The sequence below is a fragment of the Gymnodraco acuticeps genome, unplaced genomic scaffold (assembly GCF_902827175.1).
Source record: "Gymnodraco acuticeps unplaced genomic scaffold, fGymAcu1.1, whole genome shotgun sequence".
Classification (NCBI taxonomy): Eukaryota; Metazoa; Chordata; class Actinopteri; order Perciformes; family Bathydraconidae; genus Gymnodraco; species Gymnodraco acuticeps.
Window position 1 is genome coordinate 668,755 of NW_022992101.1, and position 25,349 is coordinate 694,103.

Below are 25,349 nucleotides of genomic sequence, written 5' to 3' on the forward strand. Positions count from 1 at the left end.
AGATTACCTCCATTCCCTTCATTCCCAACTTTCCTCCCTTCTCCTCACCCCAAACAACAACAAAAAACAAAAAAAAGAGGGCCAATGAAATAATAATATGCAATATCAGCAGATAAATCATAATTTCCCTCTTTAGACTCCTACAACTCCGCTCCATTTAGCAGAGCTGTGGCACGTAGAGCAGTAAGCGCGCATGCTCAACATCCCCTCTAGTGTAACAAGTTGCACAATACATTCAAAGCATTAAGTGACAAAATCGATGTAACTGAGGTTTCACAAGTTATTTTTATTTTTTCCAAACACCCCTCCCCCTTGTGTTCAATTAGTCCATTAATATGAAACAATAATCCGCTTGGTAATCATCAAAGCACATTATAACTTGAACATCAGTCACCGGTTTATAAGAGTTAGATTATAATGAGATGAGAAGCAGTTGAACACAGGAGCAAGTTGCAGCTATCATCATACCTGCCTATTCAGCGGACTTGTTGCCGGTGGTCTGGACGCTTTCCAGAGTTGGTTTGATTTGTGTTTGGTAAAAGTCCATTGCCTCTTCTGCCTTAGCAAAGGCGTGGGTAACCTTCTCAAACATTATCAGGAATTTAGCTGGGTAGACCAGTCCATACTTCATATTAGCAGAGCGCAGGAGGCTTCTTACGGCGTTGAATTCAGCCCGTTGCTCCCGTAGTTTGGCACTCAGGTCCGGGTATATGTTAATCCTCTGGTCGCGGTACTGGAGTTTCCCTCCCTTCTCACTGACGAGGCGTTGAATAGTCCTCTTCGTTTCGAAACTGTTAAGCCGTGCGGTGATACACCGGTCTGCGAGGAGCTCGGTTACATATGCAGTCGGTGATCCTTGTTCCAGTCCCTCTTTCAGTCCGTAAATTCTTATATTGAATTTTCAGTTTTGGTCTTCAAAAACCTCAATTTTCTGCATACATTTTTCGTTTGAACTTTGTAACAGTTTGTAGTCGTTCTCTAATTGAGTCAGGCGACTGTCTGTTTCGTTAGCCGATTCCTCCAGATTTTGGATTTTGCAGACGCTGTTTGCCGCTGTCACTTGGAGCTTGGATAGGGAGTCCTGTATTGGTTTTAATTTATCCTCCAATGCAGAAGTGATCTCCTCTCGAACGATATCTCTTATGAGTTTTCCAAGCGATTCAGGATCCATCAGGGTGCTGCGCGTGGTCGGCATCCGCGAGGCTGAACAAACAATTGGCCTGGTGTGATCAGACTAGACGTGTGGTAAAAACAAATAACTCGCCGAAATGTTCTTCGATATTAATATTTCCGAACGCTTAATTTAAAGCTGTTAGATCCTTCTGAAAAAGTCACTTAATGCATATTTTGAGGGGTAGTTGGCTGCAAGCTAGACGCCTTCACTGCATGTCACCGGAAGTCAAGTGTTTCTCACATTTCTCTTACATTGTGGTAAAACACTATGACTTTGGTTATTGTTATTGTCTGTCACACGATTATCTGAGGGGAGGGGCTGTTACTCATTAGTTAAACCACCAGTGTACTATCCTGTGAAGATAATTGAGATCTGTTAGGGTGACATACCTACAGTCACTGATGTGCTGCAGAACAACAGGGAGAGGGAACTTTTCCAAACAGAATCCATATACTTGTCATTTATAGCCATCTAACATCACAGTTCACCCAAGTTTTACACAGTGACGGGTATAGGCAGTGGAGTCAAACACTTCCTCCTGTATAAAAGTATCTTATTGGGAAATTGTGAACTTCCAGAATGTGTACCAGTCATCTCTGACATAATTTTAAAGAGATTAATCCCAATGGGGATAAGGTTTGAGATTGATACATTAAGAAAATTGACTGAATAAAGACACTAGGTCCCAGTAGCCTTGCTGGAGGACGTGTGGATTTGCACTGGATGACCGTGCCCACATGTCTAGGTCTTGACAAAGATAAACCTTGTTTAGTGAGAAAGTGGGATGACCAGAAGAGTGATGTGTATTTGTATCTCTGTGTTTTGAAGATATGTCTTAAAGGTGGGGTAGGTAATTAACTTCAGAAACACTCGTTATATTCCATGGAATGCTCTTAACATCCCGATAGCAATGAATACATTAAAGGCTCTGACAATGAACATATACAAAAATGTCATCTGTGGAAGCCATAGCGCTGTAAAAAGCATGACCAATCATCTGAGCCGGCCCGGCTAAAATAACTGGATGGCCTACCTGCCTGTCAGCCTTCCATCTGTGCACAAACGTATCTTGTGCCCTCATTGGTCATGTGCGCATCTGTGTGTTGGAGGAGGGGCTATGTGAGGAAGTCTGAAGGAAGGGGCAGATTTTTTCCGGTTGTGTACTTTCAAATTCTAGCGCACTCGAGCTGGTTTCTCCATTCTTACCTACCCTACCTTTAAGAGTTTTTGTAATATTTGTATACATCTGCCTCCTCCTCTGCCACAAATAAAAAGCACTTTAACCTTACACTGAGTTTAGAAAATCTCTCCCCAATGTGCCATTTTAAATCACATTGCTTCTTCACTACAGAAGGACGATAGTGAAATATTGAAAGACAGAAATCATTTTATTTTAACAATAAAATTAACAATGTCACTGACATTAACAACTTGCCTTGATCTGATTGAATAGCAAATGACTGCAGTGTGTTTGGTTTTAAGTAGAGCTGGCTGGCCCCCTGCTGAACCAGACACACACATACACACTAGGGCAGAACAATGAATCGATATTAAATCGAAATCGCGATTTGAAATGATGCGCTTATAAAATCGCAAAGCTTGCGATATTTCTTTACGTTCTTCTTGTGTGTCAGTCATCCACACCAATCAGAAGTGCTGTGCTCCATATGTGCCAGCCATTGTTAACCAATCAGAAGTGACCCATGATAGAAGGTGATAGACAGATTGATCCAATCATCTGCCAAGTATTTTTGAAAATGCCTGCCCTTTCCAAATGGCTTCCAATGGAGCTCTCCTAGATGGTTTGGTGAAACAAATCTGAGTCAGGTTAGCAATGCTCCATCACATGTTTTACATCTATTACAGGGTGAATCTTAAACTGAAGCTTGACTTTAAAGCAACCCAACGGAAGTTTCATGTAACTTTAGTTCTTTCACTCGTAGCTGTCAGGGTGCGTGGAAAAGGTAGGACCCAAATGCAGAATTTTAACAAAAAGCGAGCTTTATTAAATAATAAAAGCTGTGTCAAAAGGCAGTATCCAAAATATCCAAAAACAAATGAGCAGCAAAAGGAACATGGACCGTGAAATAACATGGAGGGAAAACAATGGACCGACATGGAACACAGGGGAAGACTAGACTAAATACATAGAAGGGTAATCACAGGACAAGACACAGCTGGGCAGGGGAGGGAGAAACACAAGGGCAACAGGTGAACACAATGAGACAATCAGACACACCAGGGAAACTAACGACAGGGAGGAGGACCAGACAAAACACAAGGAGGAAGACAAAACGCCGAATGAACAGACTTACAAAACCCATAACCAGACAGAGAACACTAAAACCGTGACATAAACCTAGGAGTGTGACAGAATCCCCCCCTCAAGGGACGGATCCCAGACGTTCCAAAAAACAAAGTCCAGCAGGGTGGGTGGAGGGGGTCTGGAGGACGGGTCTCGGGCGGACGGCCCGGGGGCAAGGCAGAGACCAATGAGGGGGTCTCGGGCGAAAGGCCCGGATGCAAGGCAGAGTCCAAGGTGGGGAACTCGGGCGGACGGCCCGGGGGCAAGGCAGAGTCCAAGGTGGGAAACTCGGGCGGACGGCCCGGGGCAAGGCAGAGACAATGGAGGGGTGAAGGCCACAGCGGGCGAACTCAGGGGGCCGAGCATGAGGGCAAAGGCAGCGGCAGGAAGAGTCAGGAGGCCGGGCCCGAGGGCGAAGACCACGGCACTCAGGGGGCCGGGCTCGAGGGCGAAGACCGCGGCTCTCAGGGGGCCGGGCTCGAGGGCGAAGACCAGACAGCTCCGGAGGCTGGGCAGAACCCGGTGTCGGCCGAACAGGAACCGGAGCCAGTGAGAGGGCTTGAGAGGGAACTCGAGAGGAAACTTGAGAGTTGACTTGAAAGGTGACTTGAGAGGGATCTTGAACGGAGACTCGAGAGGTGACTGGAGAGGGGACTCGAGAGAGGACTCGAGAGGTGACTGGAGAGGGAACTCGAGAGGTGACTCGGGAGGTGACTGGAGAGGGAACTCGAGAGGGAACTCGAGAGGAGACTCGAGAGGGAACTCGAGAGGGGACTCGAGAGGAGACTCGAGAGGGGACTTGAGAGGGAACTTGAGAGAAAACTCGAGAGGGGACCTGAGAGGGAACTTGAGAGGGAACTCGAGAGGAGACTTTAGAGGGGACTTGAGAGGGGACTCGAGAGGGAACTTGAGAGGAGACTCGAGAGGGAACTCAAGAGGGGACTCGAGAGGAGACTTGAGAGAGGACTCGAGATGGGACCTGAGAGGGAACTCGAGAGGAGACTTGAGAGGGGACTTGAGAGGGGACTTGAGAGGGGACTTGTGTCGGTCGGTACGCCGACAGGACACGGGGAGCTGGTGTCGGCTGGAGAGCCGACAGGACTCGGGGAGCTGGCGTCGGCCGGTAAGCCAGTACTGGAGCCGAAACTGGATTAGGGACCATGGCTACTGGGGCCGGCACTGAAGCCGGAACCATGGCTGCTGGGGCCGGAACTGGGGCCCCGAACCATGGCTGCTGGGCCCGGTACTGGGGCCCGAACCATGGTTGCTGGAGCCGGGACTGGGGCTGGAACCATGGCTGCTGGGGCCGGAACTGGGTCTGGGACCATGGCTGCTGGGGCCAGAACTTGGGCCGGAACCATGGCTCTTGGGGCTCTGGCTGCTAGCCTGGCCTTGCGACTCCTTCTTTTAGGAGCCGTTTGGAGGCTTTGTGGACCTCCAAAAGCCAGACGAGTTCCAGAGAACGGCTCCTGGACAGGAGCAGGACATGGGGAAGAAGCAGGGGTTGACTCCGGACGGAACACACCGAGACGTTTGTAGTCAGCAGGCTGGAAATCACACACCCAGAGGAAGTTCAAAATCCAGCCAGGTAAACATTTCACCAAGCCTGGTTTCTCCATAGCCAACCGGTGCGCCTCTACCAGAGCGGCCCCCTTCTGCAGAACACTGGATGCTCCCTTCCACCAATCAAAGCAGCAAGCCAGATAAAAGGTAAAATGCTGTAATTCTACCTCAAATGGATCATCTGCTGGGTCCATTTGTGGTCGGTCCATTCTGTCAGGGTGCGTGGAAAAGGTAGGACCCAAATGCAGAATTTTAACAAAAAGCGAGCTTTATTAAATAATAAAGGCTGTGTCAAAAGGCAGTATCCAAAATCAAATGACCAGCACAAGGAACATGGACAGTGGAATAACATGGAGGGAAAACAATGGACCGACATGGAACACAGGGGAAGACTAGACTAAATACACAGAAGGGTAATCACAGGACAAGACACAGCTGGGCAGGGGAGGGAGAAACACAAGGGCAACAGGTGAACACAATGAGGCAATCAGACACACCAGGGAAACTAACGACAGGGAGGAGGACCAGACAAAACACAAGGAGGAAGACAAAACACCGAATGAACAGACTTACAAAACCCATAACCAGACAGACAACACTAAAACTGTGACATAAACCTAGGAGTGTGACAGTAGCTCGGACTGCGGGGGTGCTAGAGACAGGAGCATGTTGATGTTCCTCTTGCTAGCCGGAAATATGGCTGCATTTTACAATAAACTTCCGTTGGGTCGCTTAAAAACAAATATTGCAAATCGAATGGCAATCGCAATATCTGTCAGAAAAATCGCAATTAGATTATTTCCACAAATCGTGCAGCCCTAACAAACACACACACACACACACACACACACACACACACACACACACACACACACACATACACACACACACACACACACACACACACACACACACACACACCCTACACACCATCACCTTTGTACTTATCAGCTGACCACAAACCAGCTCTGATTAATCTGTTCATCGCTCAGCAGATTTACATACTGTACAACACACACACACACACACACACACACACACACACACACACACACACACACACACACACACACACACACACACACACACACACACACACACACACACACACACAGTAATAGTTAAGCAGTAATATCCTGCAGTCCATCTGCTACACTGAAGCAGGATTAAAGCAACAGTCACACAAACACACCTGCTATTTAAACCTGTATATAATATATGTGTGTGTGTGTGCGCACTGTTAGTCCTCGGTACGTAAAACTAGTATGACACCCTCTCTAACTCCCCAATTCTTACATCTTACTTTCTACAGCATCAACATAGGAAGGCCTTCAGGAAGTCTGATCTAAAATGAGTATAAAGGTTGCGTGTGTAAGAGTGTGAGGCCTGAGGTGCTTCTGTGCTGCCCTCTTAGCTGTAAAGGTAAGCTATAATTACACATGCACACACAGATCGCAGGAGGCAGGAGATTACACTAGAGCTCCATCTGCTCCGGGGGGGGGGGCAGACAGAGAGGAAGAGGGGTACAGGAATGTTTATTGACCACCACAGCTACATCTCACACAGTTTACTCTCTGCCTGGGTAACACTCTCATTAGCAAGGCAGCAGCTCCAGCCTGGTCCACTCCAGTGTTCAAAACCTTCTAAGCTAGTATTAACCACATTTCCTTATTTCAGGAAACTTACCAAAAACTAATTAAAAAAACAATTGAAAGAGTCCCTGGATACACATGTTCTCCACAGTAGCAGAGTGTAAGACAAGTTGTGACGGATACCTTACAGGAATGGGCTGTACACACACTTTCATCATACATACACGTATTGTTCAGCAGGATAATCTCCACATATTAACACCACTTTTAGAATTTTTGGAGACTGAATGCAATTGCCAGATATAGACAGCTATCGTTGCTATAAACTATAATGCTGTTTATAATGCTATAAACAAACTACATGATGGTCACATGACTTCACCTCCACTAAGCTAAAGCTGGCTAATGCTTGGCATGATGACGTTTGGCTGTCTCATTTAGCCTTTTGTTAGCAACTGACATTTTTCAGAAACATTTACGCTTTAGAAGTTCTCAAGTGGGAATTTACTGACGTGTTGTATGTCATAAAATGCCAGTATTAACCATATTTCCTTATTTTGAAATGCTAAATGAGTCTCTGGATACACACGTTCTCCACATTAGAGAGAGTGTAAGACAAGCTGTGTGATGGATATATTACAGGAAAGAGCTGCACTAACACACACACAAACCCACAACTGTGTTCTCGTGTCATCACAAACAGAGTCAGTATAGTGACCAGTTAACAAGATGCCTGCTGATATATATTTGTGAGCGTGGGCGCGTGTTGTATTTCATTTTACAAAGTGGGCCATTGTTGCTGGGTAACGTAGCAGGACTTACGCTGTCTGAGAAGTCAAACACAGATAATACACACTTACACTTTCCCTTTCCTTCCTCCCTATCAACTACAACCCTGCCCATCTACCTGTAACCTGACCCCTGGACGGTACATGTATCAGATGGGAATATAAAGGGTGCTGTCAGAAGCCCATCCACCATGACGTTTGGTGGGAAAATGAGTAGAAATAGAAATGTATTCATCCCAAATCACCAGGACTGGGAGGTTTGTTTTTGGGAGATATTTTTAGCATCTCCTCAGGGATGCTTGTGTCAAATCCTCCCTGCTGGCAGCATCCACAGATAAGACCTCTTTGGGAATTGATTTCTAAAAAGTACACACAAGATAAACCCTTTAGTTCACAACATAAACCAGATCTGTGAAATGACTGCCTCTCTCCCTCCCCGTCTGCCTCTCTCACTCAGAAACTAGGACAGAGGAGAGCCCTGCTGGATAATGTTAGTGTGTAGCCGATAATGGGCCCCCAGCCAGATCAAAGCACGAAAGTGTGTGAGTGCGTGTGTGTGTCAGTTGGAAAAGTGTAGTTTAAACGCTGCACTGCACCATTTGCCTTAGCTACAGCGGTGGCAGACGGACACAGAGTCATGTGACCTGTCCAACAGTCCAGCAGTCTGTCTCCCCATGCTAACCTACAGGGTTCCCAATAGCCATTAATGCACAAAGTGTCAACTGTGATTGTTAAACTGCCATTTTTAAGGAACATAAATGCTTCAGACATTCTCCAGTGGGTTAATTACTGTCATATGTTATGTAATAGAATCAAATGTAAAAATCTCGCAAGCTAGTATTAACCACAGATCTTATTTTAGGCATCTATCCAACAAAGTCGACAACCCACTGACTTAAAGATGGGGGAGCCCGAAAGTGCTAAACTGCTAACTCATTTCCAGGCTTAACTCTCATTCCTGCACGACTCTATTCTAGATGTCTTTGGCGTAGGAGATAGTTTAAGTTAGCCGTTAGCAGCCAGTGGAGCAAGGGCTGGATAAGAGTTTCACCATAGTGCGTTCGTGCTATATTTGTAAAAGTTTATTAGACTAAGGTTAATTATCAGGTAATACTTGTTATATCCTACATCCTTTCATTTCTTTCTGGCAATTCCGACTGCATCCCCCTTCATTCTCTTTGTTCACTTTCACACACTCTCTACCTCGGCCCCTGGGTGTCGTCGGGTCATTGGAATTCACTCTGCGTCTCTGATGGGAGTCTGCAGCAAATATCTGTAATGAGTTCACACAGCGCTCAACGCTCTCTGGGAGAGCGGGAGGTGATGTAATATCTGGATCTGAGATGCAACTGCTCACACACACACACACACACACACACACACACACACACACACACACACACACACACACACACACACACAGCAGAGGCTAGTGTTAGCACAGGGGGTCCTCTGCGATGTCAGAGAAAATCTGATCCTGTGTCAGTGCTGGAGGAGGCCACAGCAGAGAGGTGCTGATGGATGAACACCAACACCAGGTACAGGCTGCCAGTGATGAATAATAATAATAATAATAATAATAATAATAATAATAATAATGCATTACATTTTTTATTAGAGCGCTTTTACAGGTGCTCAAAGCGCTTTACAATTACACATTACACATATCAGACATGTACATGTCATTAGAGTCATTACTGTGGACATTACCCACAGGAGCAAATGCGGGTAAAGTGTCTTGCCCAAGGACACAACGGCCTGACGCAGTGGCGGCCGAGGCGGGATTCGAACTGGAGTTCACCAACGCCCCTTGATCTGATGATCAACTGCGCCAAAACCGCCAAAACAGTGTTAGCTAGCAGGAAGATGGTGACATGGCTGCGATGGCTCAGAACTGTTATGGTCTAAGCCAAGGTGTGTTCTGATGTTGGTTGGCTGATGTTTCACTTGTGTGCTTAGGTCATGAACCAGCAGAGCTTCAACAGTTAATGGGAATGCTGTTAACAGCATTCCCATTAACTGTTATTCTACGGACGAAAAGTTTATTATTATTCCGCCGACTTATTTTGGCCCTCTTCTCCTCCCGCATTGAACATCGCAGAAACTCCGTTCAAACATCAAAACGTTCAGCTCGGTCGGGAATCGATGGCTCTTACTTTTCTCATTCATAACTTTCATAATTCCAGAGATACATCCCATAATACATCACATTTTTAACCATTGAAGTCAATGGAGAAATTCTTCAACTTCAACAAATCTTCATGCGACTAGGGTTAGGGTTAGGGCTAACTGTTCATTCATACTTTCACTCAGAAACCTCATTCCAACTTTAAAATGTTACACATCTTTCTGACATTATTCGTGTAACACAACTTTTAAATCTGATTCTTACTTTTAGAGATATTAAACATTGTTCAGACCTTGGTACAGAGGTTTTCTTCAGATTTTAACATTAACTAGAGTGTGTGATGTCACAGCTAGAGGGTAGGAAATCTTGAAATTTGCCTTCATATATTTTTTTTAAACTGCCATAATTCCCAAACCCTACATTCCTGAGACATAATTTATCATGACAAACGTAGGAAAACATCTCGTAGCTTGAAAAATGACAAATAATTAAGCAAAATAATTAAACAAAATGCCTCTTGAGGGCATGAAGTGACAAAAACGTTCAACATTCCTCCATTAAACCCCATTGTAATTTCAGGCAGATATTTCCTCATGGTAGCAGCCGCACACCTTTAGTTAAACTGCCAAAAAGGCCACATTATTAACCCGAAAGTACACAAAAATTACACTTCAGATACTCAACTTCCTTGACATGCTTCACGTTTTGAAATGTCACAGATATCTGTTACGGTTCTTCCACAAAACGTTCACATGCAAGAGGTTCATCTCTCATTCAGAACAATGGAAACCTGTGATCTCTACAGAGCTCGTTAGCTCAACTATAAACACCTGTGTAATGGAACACGATGATGTCATCGCTCCAACCTGCTCAGAGCAGCAGACTTCAGATAGCAGTGTGCTAACAGTCCAGCCGTGAAGACATCTACGGGACACTTTGGAGAATGCTCGCCTTGAAACACGGTTTTCTCATAACTTCAGTGAAAATACTCCAAACAGCCCAAAACTTCACAGGTTTGATAACGATGCAGCCATCAACGCATCTAAGCGTATTATGGGGTGTCATCAAATGCCGTTGGCATGGCGACAGATCATTCACCATCAAGCGCCATGAAATATGATGTGGCTGTAAGTCCAATCGACACTGTCCAATCGTCCCCCAATCTTCACTTGTATATCACCGGTCCATGCCTCAACAGCTCTACGTTAAATCTGAGATCTCACCATATGCCGTTTCCATGGAAACGCATCCCTCGCCATAAAACATGACGCTATAACTCCTATGAAAATGTTCAAAAACTGCTCAAACTTCACATGTGTGCTAACAGTCCAGCCGTGAAGACATCTACGGGACAGTTTTGAGATTTCTTCAAATGCCGTTGCCATGGCAACACAATGAAACACGGTTTTCTCACAACTTCAGTTCAAATGCTCCAAACGCCGCAAAACTTCACAGGTTTGGTAACGATGCAGCCATCAACGCATTTAAGCGTATTATGGGATGTCATCAAATGCCGTTGGCATAGCGACAGATCATTCACCATCAAGTTAGTTCAAAAGTTTGCAGTTCAAATATTCTGCTGCTTTTTCAAGCCTTTTTACTTTATTTTCTTCTCTCATCACACATTCAAGCCCCCAGTGTTCATGTATCATTTCAATCTAAATTCTTCACTTTCTTCTTACACATTTAATTTCAATCTAAATTATTCACTTTCTTCTTACACATTTCATTTCAATCTAAATTATTCACTTTCTTCTTACACATTTCATTTCAATCTAAATTATTCACTTTCTTCTTACACATTTCATTTTAATCTAAATGATTCACTTTCTTCTTACACATTACATTTCAGCATAGCAGTTTAGCGTCAGATTTTCAGCATAAAGCATTCCCACTAGCAATTTCTTCAGGAATTGCATTCTCTAGTTCCCTCTGCTGTTGTGCAACTCCCTCCTGGCTGGTCTACCTGCATGTGCCATCCGACCTCTGCAGCTCATCCAGAATGCAGCGGCTCGTCTGGTCTTCAACCTTCCTAAATTCTCCCACACCACTCCGCTCCTCCGCTCCCTCCACTGGCTTCCGGTAACTGCTAGAATCCACTTCAAGACAATGGTACTTGCTTACCATGCTGCGAATGGATCTGGCCCTTCCTACATCCAGGACATGGTTAAACTGTACACCCCAGCACGCTGCACCCGCACTGCGAGGGGGACCCAAGTTCCCATCAGCAAAAACACGTGGGTTTGCTATCCTGGCTCCAAAATGGTGGAATGAGCTCCCCATTGACATCAGGACAGCAGAAAGCTTACACATCTTCCGGCGCAGACTGAAAACTCATCTCTTTCGAATTCACTTCGAGCGATAGAATTACTAACAAAGCACTTATATACTAACAAAGGACTGGCTTATCTAAAGCCAGTTGAGTAGCACTTGAAATGTTTTAGCTCTATGAAACCTGATGTACTTATATGATTCTGTTTTCTTCAAGGTTGTATCTTGTTGGTTGAACGCACTTATTGTAAGTCGCTTTGGATAAAAGCCTCAGCTAAATGCAATGTAATGTAATGCTGGCACTCTGCTTCAGTACTGGAGTGATGTCAGTGACAGAGGAGACACTGATGATTGTAACATAAAGTGTGTCAGTGAGGGGGAGGCCACTAATAAGCAGATAAACACAGACTCTATCAACTTTATTATCTCCAGTAATGGGACAGTCTATGCACCCAGAGAAACTGTCAGCTGTGACTGATGGGCCGAAATCTCCGCTAAATAATGTGTGCGTGGTTAACAAGCATCTAATCAGCGGAGCTGACTGTCCCATGCCAGACCACCCACAATCTAAAAATGTTACCTATGATATGCAAAGCTACCTGAAACCAGGGTGAAACAGCTATTTGGATTTTCAAAATGTAAACAAAAGCTTTGTATGACCACAACGGCATGAAACTGATTTGGACAAATGGATGATGTGCAAAATGTTTTAGGACATTCTTGTCAAGGTTGATAATCAAAGATGGCAAATGGTTTTGTTTATATGACTTTTGCCTCTATGTGGTGCAAATCAATTCGCCAGGGATTTGATTTCCATTTGCAATCTGAACCCTTTTTTTTTACCCATTAAAAATGGTTCATTTGATTTTAAAATGAAATGATATCTAATGTTGAGAAGAAAGGAGGTGACCTGTTGCTGCAACGGATAACAGTATGTGAAGTTATTAAACCCTATACAAAATGTGCTCCCCCTGAAATAGCATGAAGTATTGTTTTAGTGATATGTACACTTCGCTAATAAAAGGTAACAACACAGAATCACTACACTGACACTAAGAATTGTAACACTCAACAGACCGAGACAGAGCAGTGTCAGGTTTGTTCTATAAACATTTGTGTCTACTGTTGGTGTTGTTAATAGCCTACTAGTCAAAATAAATCAAGCCACTGATAAAGGATTTTTTTAGCTCGTGCCAAAATATCCAATTACAATTACAACATTCGTAGAATCAAAAACAATCCTTTGAGTCAGTGTTGGTGGATGGGAGTAAAAGTGTGACATAAACTTGACTGTAAAGACAAATATGATATAGAGTAATATATGGTAAAGTGAGTCAGCATGTCATTTGTTAGTTCCAGTTGAACAAAGGGATACGGATGAGGGAATATAGAGGGAAAGACTGCTTTGCAGCTATAATAATTATGACATTATGAGACTTGGTATTGTTTTCCAAATAGCACTTACACTAAAGACCTTTATTACAAAAGAACGTTACATCACATCCTGTATGTCGGCAGCTGCCCTCACATACAAGGTGTAATAGTGTGTGTGAGTGTGAGTGTGTAGGAAGGAGATGTGTCATCACAGCCCACATGTCACACACAGACTGAGGAATAAGAGAGAGTGTGTGTGTGTGTGTGTGTGTGTGTGTGTGTGTGTGTGTGTGTGTGCGTGCGTGTGTGTGTGTGCGTGTGTAATGCAGTCTTATTCAACTATTATTTGAAGAAGTCACTCTGTTCTGAGAAGCACTCTTCTGAGCCACACCTCTAAACTACAGACCAGAGAGACTAACAAATGCTAACAAACTGTGTGTGTATTTCAGCAAGAGTAATCTGTTATTTCCAGCTCATTGTTTAGCTGTTCCGTCTGTGACTTCACTGTTTCAGTCATTCTCACCTCTCATGGAGCTGTTTTAAGCTGCAGCAGCTGTTTCCAGTGAAAAGGCTGTAAAAAGCCACTGTACACTACCTGCTGAGCAGCAGACAGCAGACACAGTTAGACTGGCTTTTGAACATAGTGGAACACTTAACAGCTAAGAGACCGACATTTCCCTCGGAGGATTGCTAAGACCAAAAACAGAGCTCTCAGAGAGAATGTTTGACTGACATCATGTAGACACAAACACCACTTCTAATGAATATTAATATAGCTCCGTAATTACTGGATATGTAACTTAGCAAATATTTGCTACCAAATTCATTATATCTCAGATGATGATCTGTGGTGAGGTGTTATAGGTAAATGTATCTATATTTAGTTTTGACATCTCTTCTTGTCCAAATACAAGATGATCATGTATCAGCATTTGATGAAATGTGAACAATGATCAAGCTAGAGTTAAGAAAACATTCTTCACGCCATCAATCATTTAGGCGCAAAAAAGCAAGAAAGTAAATCCCGAATATGACTTTATTTAGTCAAATAACTTTAAAAAAGACATGGTCATGATGTAAAGATTGTAAAAGCAGAATGAATCTTTCTAATGAATTTTAACGGTCACTTTTAGGCCAAGAGGATCACAAAATACAGCAGTTTCCCAACAAACACTTAAAGTTGTAGAATTCACATCACTGCCATGAGACTGAGAGAGAAAAGAAAATGACTGGAAGAGAGTAAAAAGAGGCAACAGTAAATCCTGCCTCACTTAACACCTTATCAGCTGCTTGGCAGACAGGAAACCCACAGAAGACTCACTTCCTCCACACACACACACACATACATACACACATGCTGAATCACACACACACACACACACACACACACACACACACACACACACACACACACACACACACACACACACACACACACACACACACACACACACACACACGTGTGTGTGATTCAGCATTCTTGTGTATGCCTCTGTATCTGTACTGTAGTGTACACTGTGAGTGGATGTGTTATCATGTCTTGCGTAGTAAACTTGGACCAGAAAGCCTTAGCTTAAAGCCTTAAACGTGTGTGTGCATGCACACACACGTTTAACACACAAACACACAGGAATGTCAGATAAAGGTTGGTTTTCTCTGGGTTCAGCAGAAAGCACATATACAGTACACATTGTGTTTTTTAGCCCCTGGGTGTGCTATCATGGAAGCATCATTTGACTGCTATGGGTATATGATACTCCATACGTATCACAAATTACTTATCTACGGCAATTTACACACGGCATCTATTGCACGTCTGTCCGTCCTGGGAGAGGGATCCCTCCTCTGTTGCTCTCCCTGAGGTTTCTCCCATGTTCCCTTTAAACTGTGGGTTTTCTCTGGAAGTTTTTCCTTGTACGATGTGAGGGTCTAAGGACAGAGGGTCTAAGGACAGAGGGTCTGAGGACAGAGGGTCTGAGGACAGAGGGTGTCGTATTGTCATACTGATATTCTGTACACACTGTGAAGACCACTGAGACAAATGTAACATTTGTGATATTGGGCTATATAAATAAACATTGATTGATTGATTGATTGATTGATTGATTGATTGATTGATTGATTGATTGATTGATTGATTGATCTAGTGGGAGTATTTAAAATGACAAAATTGGACTATTTAAAATACTTAAAGATTGGGATTTTGTGTAAAAAGTCGGCACTTTCAGTCTCGTTCCTCAAACTAAATTTGTATGGATCTACATAGTAGAGAAAAGTATGATTTGCTGCATAGAGAGTGTATAGCTAATGCTGGCTTTCATCCATTATACCTAGCTTTTACATGTGCAGTGTAGTTAACATACATACCTTTCAATATAATTAAAAACACATACTTTGTCAAATTCTTTGTCCTTACATTTCCATTAATTTCATTCTGTTTCTGTATTAACTCATTATCTTTTTCATTTTGTGGTGGTTTCATTCAACCCCTTTGTGCAGAACCCTCTATGTAACACAAAGCGAACTGCTAAGCTGTGTGATCCGAGGATGGTGATCAGCTAGGCAACATGTAGCAATATTTTACACAGCTGAAACCATCTGTGTCAATAACACACACTGTACCCTGCTCCATGTTGGATGTGCCAGTCACTGACAGGTGACATGTGAACCAGTGACAGATGTGTCGAGCACACTGCACACACACAACTGCACCGTATGATAGACACACACCATGCTAGGAAGCATCCTGAATGTGGGGGGGGACATTTTTAACGGGGGGTGTGGGGGTCGCCCCCCACGAAAAAAAATAGATTTCCTGTATTCTGGTGCATTTTAACAGGTGGTTTGATACTTTTATGTGGCTATACTAGCATGAGGAAAATGATGGGTACATTTTGTAATTTCATCCAGTAGTAGTTGCTCTTCTGTCTATATTGGTCACATGATGCCCCTTGACTGAAATGTTTCCTGTTCAATATCCCCACTGATTTCCTTAACATTCTGGGATGAGAGTCCACATCACAATTTACTCTAAACTGTCATATCCCTTTCATCACTCACCTCAGCAACGGACCTCTCTCCACTGTCCCTGTGTTCTGCCTCTGACTCACTCTCAAGCGCCTAGATGTCAAGAGAGGTGGTGAAGTGAGTGATCATTATTTATTGAGCAGTATACTCTTTCACATTGAATCTTAACAAGTAATACTGAATGTAAATACAACTGACTCTAAAGTAAGTCCCAGTCTGTGACATTGGACATTTTGAAGACTCAAAGCCCCAAGCAGTAGGTAGAATATTAGCTGTCTATGTAATGTGCACAGAAAATAAATAGTTAACTGAATACTGGGATAGAAATTGCCTCAATAAGCACTCAGTAAAACATAAACACACACAAAAAGCTTCTGAATGATAAGAAGTATAATTAAAACATAATGCACATTACCAGTTTGAGAGAGAGTACCGAAGAACTCAGAAAATAATCTCTTATCGAACTGAGGCAGTAAAACACACTGACTGCGTCTGACATGTTATGATCATATTGGGGATATGGTGTTTACATGAGCACAGAGAGATCAGGGGGGTATACTACGAAGCAGGATTTTCGCTTAGCCGGCTAACTTCAGGGAAAACTCCGGCTTTCTGGTCCAACGACGCTGGTTCTCTTTTTAGCGGGCTAGATCTCCATGGTAACTTATGCTGTGCGGCTAACCTGCTCCGGAGCGGGTTAGGTTGCAGGCTAAGAGCTCAACTCAGTGAAAGCACTGCCTGCTGACCAATCAGAGCTCAGTGTGCGGAGTTTAAAGCGATCAAGTCATATTACAGGAGAAAGGAAATACAGAAAAGCTGCCGTTGCAGGAAAGACGGCCGGCAAAAATCACCGACTGTGTGAACGTGAACATTAATAGAATATCACCTCCCATCTTCAGAGCAATCTGACTATTATAACATTAGCGTTAAGAAAGCTTACTTAAATATCTGCCACAACATAAGTAACCGGATCAGAGTAACATTAAGTAGGCCTACAGTCCGCGGCATATCACATCATAATGCATCATAATCATAAGTCCTGTGTACAGATCAGTTCGATAAAGTCATGCCTAAACAGCGACATTTTATGGGTATAAATATGGGTTTAAATAGCAGCATTTGCCACGGAAGGCGAGTGGCAGCTACAGTAAACCTTCTCTTACTCTGGCATCTTGTGGCAACTCCCGTTGAGCAGCGGCAGATCATGCCTCGGCAAGTTGTGGCATATGCCGGAAGTACTTGCCACAGATACCACAGAGTAACGGCCTCTGTGGCATATACCGGAAGTACTTGCCACTGCCTGCAGATGCCACGAAATGCGCTTGCTGTCTCTCCCTCGCGACCGACCGCACGGCAAATCACCCGGAGCATACCGCCCATGACATAGACAGTATACTCCGGGTGACATAGACAGTATACTCCGGGTAATCCACCGCACGGCCAGTCGCGAAACCCAACCACATTATAGTTGGCGCACCTAGCGTCAGGGTCGGCGTCATGGGGGGTCATTCGCGGGCCATGCCCCCCCAAATGAGTCACTGTGCCCCCCCAACGCAGGGTGGGCAAGCCTTGCCACTTTGCCGTTTTTTTTTTTAATCATATAAGTTAAAACGTTTCCACTAAAGGTTTTTTGTGTGAAATACATCAGAAATAAAGAATACAAATATAAAACACAGCCTGAGGTGTGCTCTCTGATTGGTGTGTTGCTTGACCAATGACCCCCGACTTTTGTTTTGTTATCATTACGTGGCTGTGTGTTTAGATGAAAGCCCAGTGGCGATCTGTTCATCTGTTACACTGATTATACAGTAAAGCCATCGAAAATAATATGATATACAGTGCAAGTAGCCTACTTCTGGGTCTCTGTGTTTCATTCAAGCTCGGCTCTCTGTGTGTGTGGCACGATCGCATTTTGTGAGTGCGCGAGCGGTAACGTGGAATGTTGTTGTTAGCATCTGGTTAGCTAGCTATGCTAACGGATATAAAGAGCTGTTTCTACACCAAGGTGGAGGAGAGTCCTCTCCTGTCAGACTGAGAGGATTGTATAACCTCAGCTCAGTGAGGTAAGGACTCTCTCAGTGTTTAGATAGTTCACTTTAGTGTAAGTTATCTCAGTGGGTCTCAAACGGTTTGGTCACCATTTATGTAAACAAGTATTTGCGAGGAACACATTTATATGATCATTAGCCTATAGTTATTAAAAAAATAAGAGAATAAATGAAAAACGGGTATGAAATACTATAGGACAGTAACACAAGAATACAGTTTAAAAGGGGAGTGATTAGTAAAATATCCATTTAGAAAAAGTAAATCTGTGTACAGTTCTGTTTCATATGGATGCTGAGAGATGTAGGCTATCCATAGATCTCTTCATTTTGCTCTCAAAGTGCACCAGATTGATGCTTTTAACTTCAATATTTTAAAAATAATCTTCCCGGGGGAGCATGCCCCCAGACCCCCCTAGAGGAGGTTAGGTCCACCCCCACCTAAAACATTTTCACATGGATAGGATACTAAATACATTTGCACACTTTATATATGGTGGCCTATGTATAGGTGCGCTAGAAAATAGCACTACACCCCTGCAATGTGTGTGAAAGACAATAGACTTTACAGCATGTTTTTTTAAATTGAAGTTGGTGTTTGTGTGTTGGTTGTTGACGGCAGTGTGTGCCCCCCCCTTGGTAAATGATTGCCCCCCCATTCGATTTGTTCTAGAGCCGACCCTGCCTAGCGTGTATGCAGGGCCGTTTCTTCCTATATGCGGACTATGCGGTTGCATAGGGCCCCGGCGGCCACTAGGGGGCCCCGACCTGAAAGTTCAGATTCAGCTGCGGCACGTCAGTAGAGTAGCGAGCGTAATGGGATAATCATGGCTTCAAAACGGACATATCCCTCTGGTTCAGAAAAAAGAAAAAAGAAGAAAGCTGAAGAAGAAAAACGCTCACATGATGAGAATAAGGGTAAGGCTAAGGTTCATGGTGTAAATTCACTTGTGGGGTGGAGGGAGTAGCTATAATGTTAGCCAATGTTTGAGCAAGTTTGCTACTTTTGAGCAAGTCATGCTAGCTCCGCTATCTCCGTTAGCTTCAGCTTAATTGATAAGAGCTAGTTGGCTAGGATTGTTTGTATTTTGTAGGCGAATAAACCCACTTTAATAATACAGTGTTTGCTTTACGAAAAGGCTCAAATAAAATTGTCATGCAAAATGGACTGTGCTATGGGAGTGACACCGTGTTGGAGTATAGCAGGCTAAGTCAAAATCACTCCCAGTCTGTTTTTCAAGAGAGGAAAACTCATCTCTTTCGACTCCACTTCGAGCAATACAATTACTAACAAAGCACTTTTATACTAATAAAGGGCTGGCTTATCTAAAGCCAGTTGAGTAGCACTTGAAATGTTTGGCTCTATGAAACCTGATGTACTTATATGATTCTGTTTTCTTCAAGGTTGTATCTTCTTGGTCGAACGCACTTTGTAAGTTGCTTTGGATAAAAGCGTCAGCTAAATGTTATGTAATGGAAAGTTAATAGGATTCAAGAGGTATCTGCACGTTTATTTTTCAAAAAGCTAATAAAGAAATCAATATAATATTTATCTATTGTTGGGGTTAAATTATGGAACAAAGCCAATGTACATTTAAAAATGTACCTTTTTTTTGGTTTTCAAGAAATTGTTTGTATTGCTTTTTTGGGGGATACAAATGTGAATAATGTATTTGTTTTGTTTTCGATTTAACTATAAGAATATAGGATATTCATATATAAGCTTTTTGCCAAAGCCTTTTCAGGCACTAATTACTGTTGTATAAGTTTACATTGTGATATGTTTATAATTAATGTTTGTATGATGACTGTTTAAAAATAAACAACAACAAAGTTTGCTTGCTAATTTAAGGAGTGTTGTCTTTGCAGGGACAATTCTCAAGTAGTTTGTGCAAGCAGAGCCAGATGCTGCAGGTCCATCCTCCTCATCCTCCTCATCACCTCCTGAGCCACAAGCAGGTCCATCCTCCTCATCCTCCTCATCCTCCTCCTCATCACGTCCTGAGCCACATGCAGGTCCATCCTCCTCATCCTCCTCATCACCTCCTGAGCCACAAGCAGGTCCATCCTCCTCATCCTCCTCATCCTCCTCATCACGTCCTGAGCCACATGCAGGTCCATCCTCCTCATCCTCCTCATCACCTCCTGAGCCACAAGCAGGTCCATCCTCCTCATCCTCCTCATCACCTCCTGAGCCACAAGCAGGTCCATCCTCCTCATCCTCCTCATCCTCCTCATCACCTCCTGAGCCACATGCAGGTCCATCCTCCTCATCCTCCTCATCACCTCCTGAGCCACAAGCAGGTCCATCCTCCTCATCCTCCTCATCACCTCCTGAGCCACAAGCAGGTCCATCCTCCTCATCCTCCTCATCCTCCTCATCACCTCCTGAGCCACAAGCAGGTCCATCCTCCTCATCCTCCTCATCACCTCCTGAGCCACATGCAGGTCCATCCTCCTCATCACCTCCTGAGCCACATGCAGGTCCATCCTCCTCATCACCTCCTGAGCCACATGCAGGTCCATCCTCCTCATCACCTCCTGAGCCACATGCAGGTCCATCCTCCTCATCCTCCTCATCACCTCCTGAGCCACAAGCAGGTCCATCCTCCTCATCCTCCTCATCACCTCCTGAGCCACATGCAGGTCCATCCTCCTCATCACCTCCTGAGCCACATGCAGGTCCATCCTCCTCATCACCTCCTGAGCCACATGCAGGTCCATCCTCCTCATCACCTCCTGAGCCACATGCAGGTCCATCCTCCTCATCACCTCCTCATCACCTCCTGAGCCACATGCAGGTCCATCCTCCTCATCCTCCTCATCACCTCCTGAGCCACATGCAGGTCCATCCTCCTCATCACCTCCTCATCACCCTCCTGAGCCACATGCAGGTCCATCCTCCTCATCCTCCTCATCCTCCTCATCACCTCCTGAGCCACATGTAGGTCCATCCTCCTCATCACCTCCTGAGCCACATGTAGGTCCATCCTCCTCATCGCCTCCTGAGCCACATGCAGGTCCATCCTCCTCATCCTCCTCATCACCTCCTGAGCCACAAGCAGGTCCATCCTCCTCATCACCTCCTGAGCCACAAGCAGGTCCATCCTCCTCATCACCTCCTGAGCCACATGTAGGTCCATCCTCCTCATCACCTCCTGAGCCACAAGCAGGTCCATCCTCCTCATCACCTCCTGAGCCACAAGCAGGTCCATCCTCCTCATCACCTCCTGAGCCACATGCAGGTCCATCCTCCTCATCCTCCTCATCCTCCTCATCACCTCCTGAGCCACAAGCAGGTCCATCCTTCTCATCACCTCCTGAGCCACAAGCAGGTCCATCCTTCTCATCACCTCCTGAGCCACATGCAGGTCCATCCTCCTCATCCTCCTCATCCTCCTCATCACCTCCTGAGCCACAAGCAGGTCCATCCTCCTCATCACCTCCTGAGCCACATGCAGGTCCATCCTCCTCATCACCTCCTGAGCCACATGCCACAGGTAAATGTGCTCCTCCTGCAGACTTACAAGCAGAGCAGCCAGCTTTTGGTCCACCAATAGATCCAGCTGATTGGCCATCAGTTCTACCCGATTCCTTTAGGACTGATTTAGTAGGTAGAGGGCCTTTTCAGGTTGATAAACAATTCACTTTTCCAAGAGAAGATGGTAGGAGCTTTCACCATCATTATTTCCACAGAACATTAGTGAATGGGGAAAAGATAAAGCGGACCTGGCTTATCTACTCACGAAAAAACGATTCCCTTTACTGCAAGTTATTTTCAAGGAAGGACTACAAATTAATGACAGAGGGACTATCAAACTGGAACAGCATAGGCATGCTTCTGAAAAGTCACGAAAGTAGTCCAGAGCACACAACCCTCATGGCAACCTGGAAAGATTTTGAACAGCGTCTACAAACCGGAAAGACCATAGACCAAGCTGAAAGGACACTTTTAGAGGCTGAGAAGAGGCGCTGGAGAGATGTCCTAACCCGCCTGATCTCTATAATGCAATCTTTGGCTGAGAGAAATCTTGCATTGAGAGGTTCAGCGAACACATTACACCAGCAACATAATGGAAACTTCTTAAAAGAGGTGGAGCTTCTAGCTAAATGTGATCCTGTCATGAAGCAGCACATTGAGCGTGTGGAGAGTGGCCAGTTCAGTCATTCCAGCTATCTTGGAAATCTGATCCAAAATGAACTGATTGCTTCAATCAGTGGGAAAATGTTGGACACAATGGTGACTGAGATTAAACAGTCCAAATATTATTCAATCATTTTGGATTGTACCCCTGACGTAAGCCACCAAGAGCAGATGTCAGTCATCATAAGGACTGTCATCATAAAGACTGTCATAATGGACGAAGCGCCCACAATCAAGGAACACTTTCTAGGATTTCTTGTGGCTTCCGAAACAACAGGTCTTGGTTTGTCATCTTTGATTTTGAACAGGCTTAAGGAGCTTAATATTCCATTTGATGATTGCAGAGGTCAATCATACGATAATGGTGCCAACATGAAGGGGAGGAACAGAGGGGTTCAAGCAAGGCTGCTCCAGAAAAATCCACGTGCACTTTATGTTCCATGTGTGTCACATTCATTGAACTTGGTGGTGGCTGATGCAGCAAAAGCGTCGACAGATGCCATCAGCTACTTTGGTAATGTACAGAAACTGTACACCCTTTTCTCAGCAGCCCCACAAAGATGGGCAATCCTAAAGGAACATCTGACTATTGCACTTAAGTCTTGGAGTGACACACGGTGGGAGAGCCGTGTCAACAGCATAGAGGCAGTGCGGTACCAGGCCCCTAACATAAGGGAGGCATTGTTGGAGGTCAGGGACAAAGTGACAGATCCCCTGACCAAGGTTGAAGCTTAGAGTTTGGCAGAAGAGGTTGGGTCATACCGCTTCCTCATTTGCACAGTGGTATGGTATGACATTCTTCACCATGTGAACCATGTTAGCAAGCTCCTGCAGTCTGCCACAATGCAGCTTGATGTGGCAGTTGACCTCCTTACAAAGGCAAACATGTCTCTGACTAGTTATAGAGACACTGGCTTTGCTGCAGCTCAGGCCACTGCTAAAGACATGTGTGAGGAAATGAATGTGGAGGCTGTGCTGAAAGAGAAGAGACTGAGAAGCACAAAAAAACACTTTGCCTATGAAGCCCCAGACGAGCCTATTGCAGATGCCATGAAGAGGCTAGAAACAACATTCTTCAATGTAGTTGTTGACACGACTATTGAATCCTTAAAGGATAGATTTGAAACTCTGGGTGAAGTGAGAGCCAGATTTGGAGTGCTGCTCAACTTCAAAAAACTGGATGGTGTGGAATTGTGCAACCAGTGTGACAAGCTCTGCAGCACATTAAGCACTGGAGATGGAGGTGACATTGATAGAAAGGAGCTGGCTCTGGAAATTACCAATCTGCCAAGCCTGCCTACATGTGAAATTACTGCACTGGAGCTCCTCTCTTTCATCCACAAAAAAACCTGAATGAACTGTATCCCAATCTGTGGATTGCCCTGCGAATGGCCTGCACTCTTCCTGTGACTGTGGCCTCAGCAGAGAGGAGCTTCTCAAAGCTGAAGCTCATCAAAACCTACCTGAGGTCATGCATGGGACAGGATCGCCTCACTGGTCTTGCCATAATCAGCATGAACCATGAGATTGGCAAGCAGCTGTCATATGATGACATTATTGATGACTTTGCTTCTAAAAAAGCAAGGAAGCAGAAGTTTTGAGGAGGAGGAAAAATGTAAAGTAAACATTTTTGAGAAAATGCTGCATCTCTTTCATTTATTGACATAGAGGAGCCTCATTGTTTACCTTTTTTTAATATCATTTTCTGTAAGTTTCAATTGCTTGGGTCAACTTGAGATGTTCAATTTGAATTTAAGAGAGGTTTTCGTTAATTTAGCCTGTTTTCCTCTTAAAGTGTAACAGATGAATGCATCTCCACAGATCATCTTAAAGGCTTTGTAATCCTCCCAATGTAGTTTGACAAAATAGGGCCCCCAAACAGCATCTTGCATAGGGCCCCAAATAGCTAGAAACGGCCCTGCGTGTATGCTACCGAGCTACCTTTCCTAGCGTGTGTGCTACCGTTCCCAGTGTGTATGCTACCGAGCCAAACAAGAAGGCCACCAAGAGCCAGACATGCCAGGGAAAACACTGTTTTTATGCCAGCTACAATGAATGACCGAACGTAGCAGACTACCCGTATAAGATTGCAATTGTAAACATGTTCTTGCTAGCCTAATATGAACCACTTCATAGTAGGTTGGCATATTACACTGAACTAGCAAACGTAGGTTAGCATATTAATCTAGCTGGCAAGCTAACGAACCTAAAACAACTAAGTTTCTCTAATATTTTGTGATTTGCATTTGATTTCGTCCAGCCAGATCAGGAAACTCCTGGCGTATCTGGCGTACAACACATGACGGGATGACCACTCTGATGCCTCGTCCTAAAAAGCCCCAGCACCAGCTTACAAAGCTGCGATAGGCAAGATGCCGAAAACGCCTATAAGGGGAGGAATGGATGATATACCGTGTATATATATGTATATTTACACATGTTCATTTTGTACATTTCTAAAAATAAAGTTTGATGGAAATACTTAATAGCACTGTTAGACATGGGCGGAGCCTCTCTGGTGGTTGACTAATCAGAACAGAGTGGCCGAGCTGACCAATCGGAGCACACTGGGCTCACAGGGAGGGGGGGCAGGAGCTCCAACAAGCCGTTTAGGACAGAGAGTGAATACACATGCTATACACAGATGCTGTATGAGAAACCAATGTGAGTTTGGAACACTGCACAGTATAAATCTATTCTAGTATACCTCAACAATGGAATTATGATCAGTAGAAATGGCCATGACATGGGACCTTTAAACATGTCATGCTACAACATTTTGCAGCTTGCATTACATTACATTGCATTTAGCTGACGCTTTTATCCAAAGCGACTTACAATAAGTACATTCGACCAGGAAGACACAACCTTGAAGAAAACAGAATCATATAAGTACATCAGGTTTCATAGAGCCAAACATTTCAAGTGCTACTCAACT

At 44.3% G+C, this 25,349-nt stretch overlaps 2 protein-coding genes across 2 annotated transcripts in view; one reads left to right on the forward strand and one right to left on the reverse strand.

Moving 5' to 3' along the window:
* Positions 1-25,349, reverse strand: part of LOC117537672 (probable JmjC domain-containing histone demethylation protein 2C) — a 129,281-nt gene that overhangs the window by 97,717 nt on the left and 6,215 nt on the right.
* On the forward strand, positions 21,711-24,968 carry LOC117537673 (zinc finger MYM-type protein 1-like). Its single transcript, XM_034202981.1, has 2 exons — positions 21,711-24,026; positions 24,672-24,968. Exon 1 carries the CDS (start codon positions 22,067-22,069, stop codon positions 23,144-23,146), a length of 1,080 nt encoding a protein of 359 aa, XP_034058872.1. The 5' UTR covers positions 21,711-22,066; the 3' UTR covers positions 23,147-24,026; positions 24,672-24,968.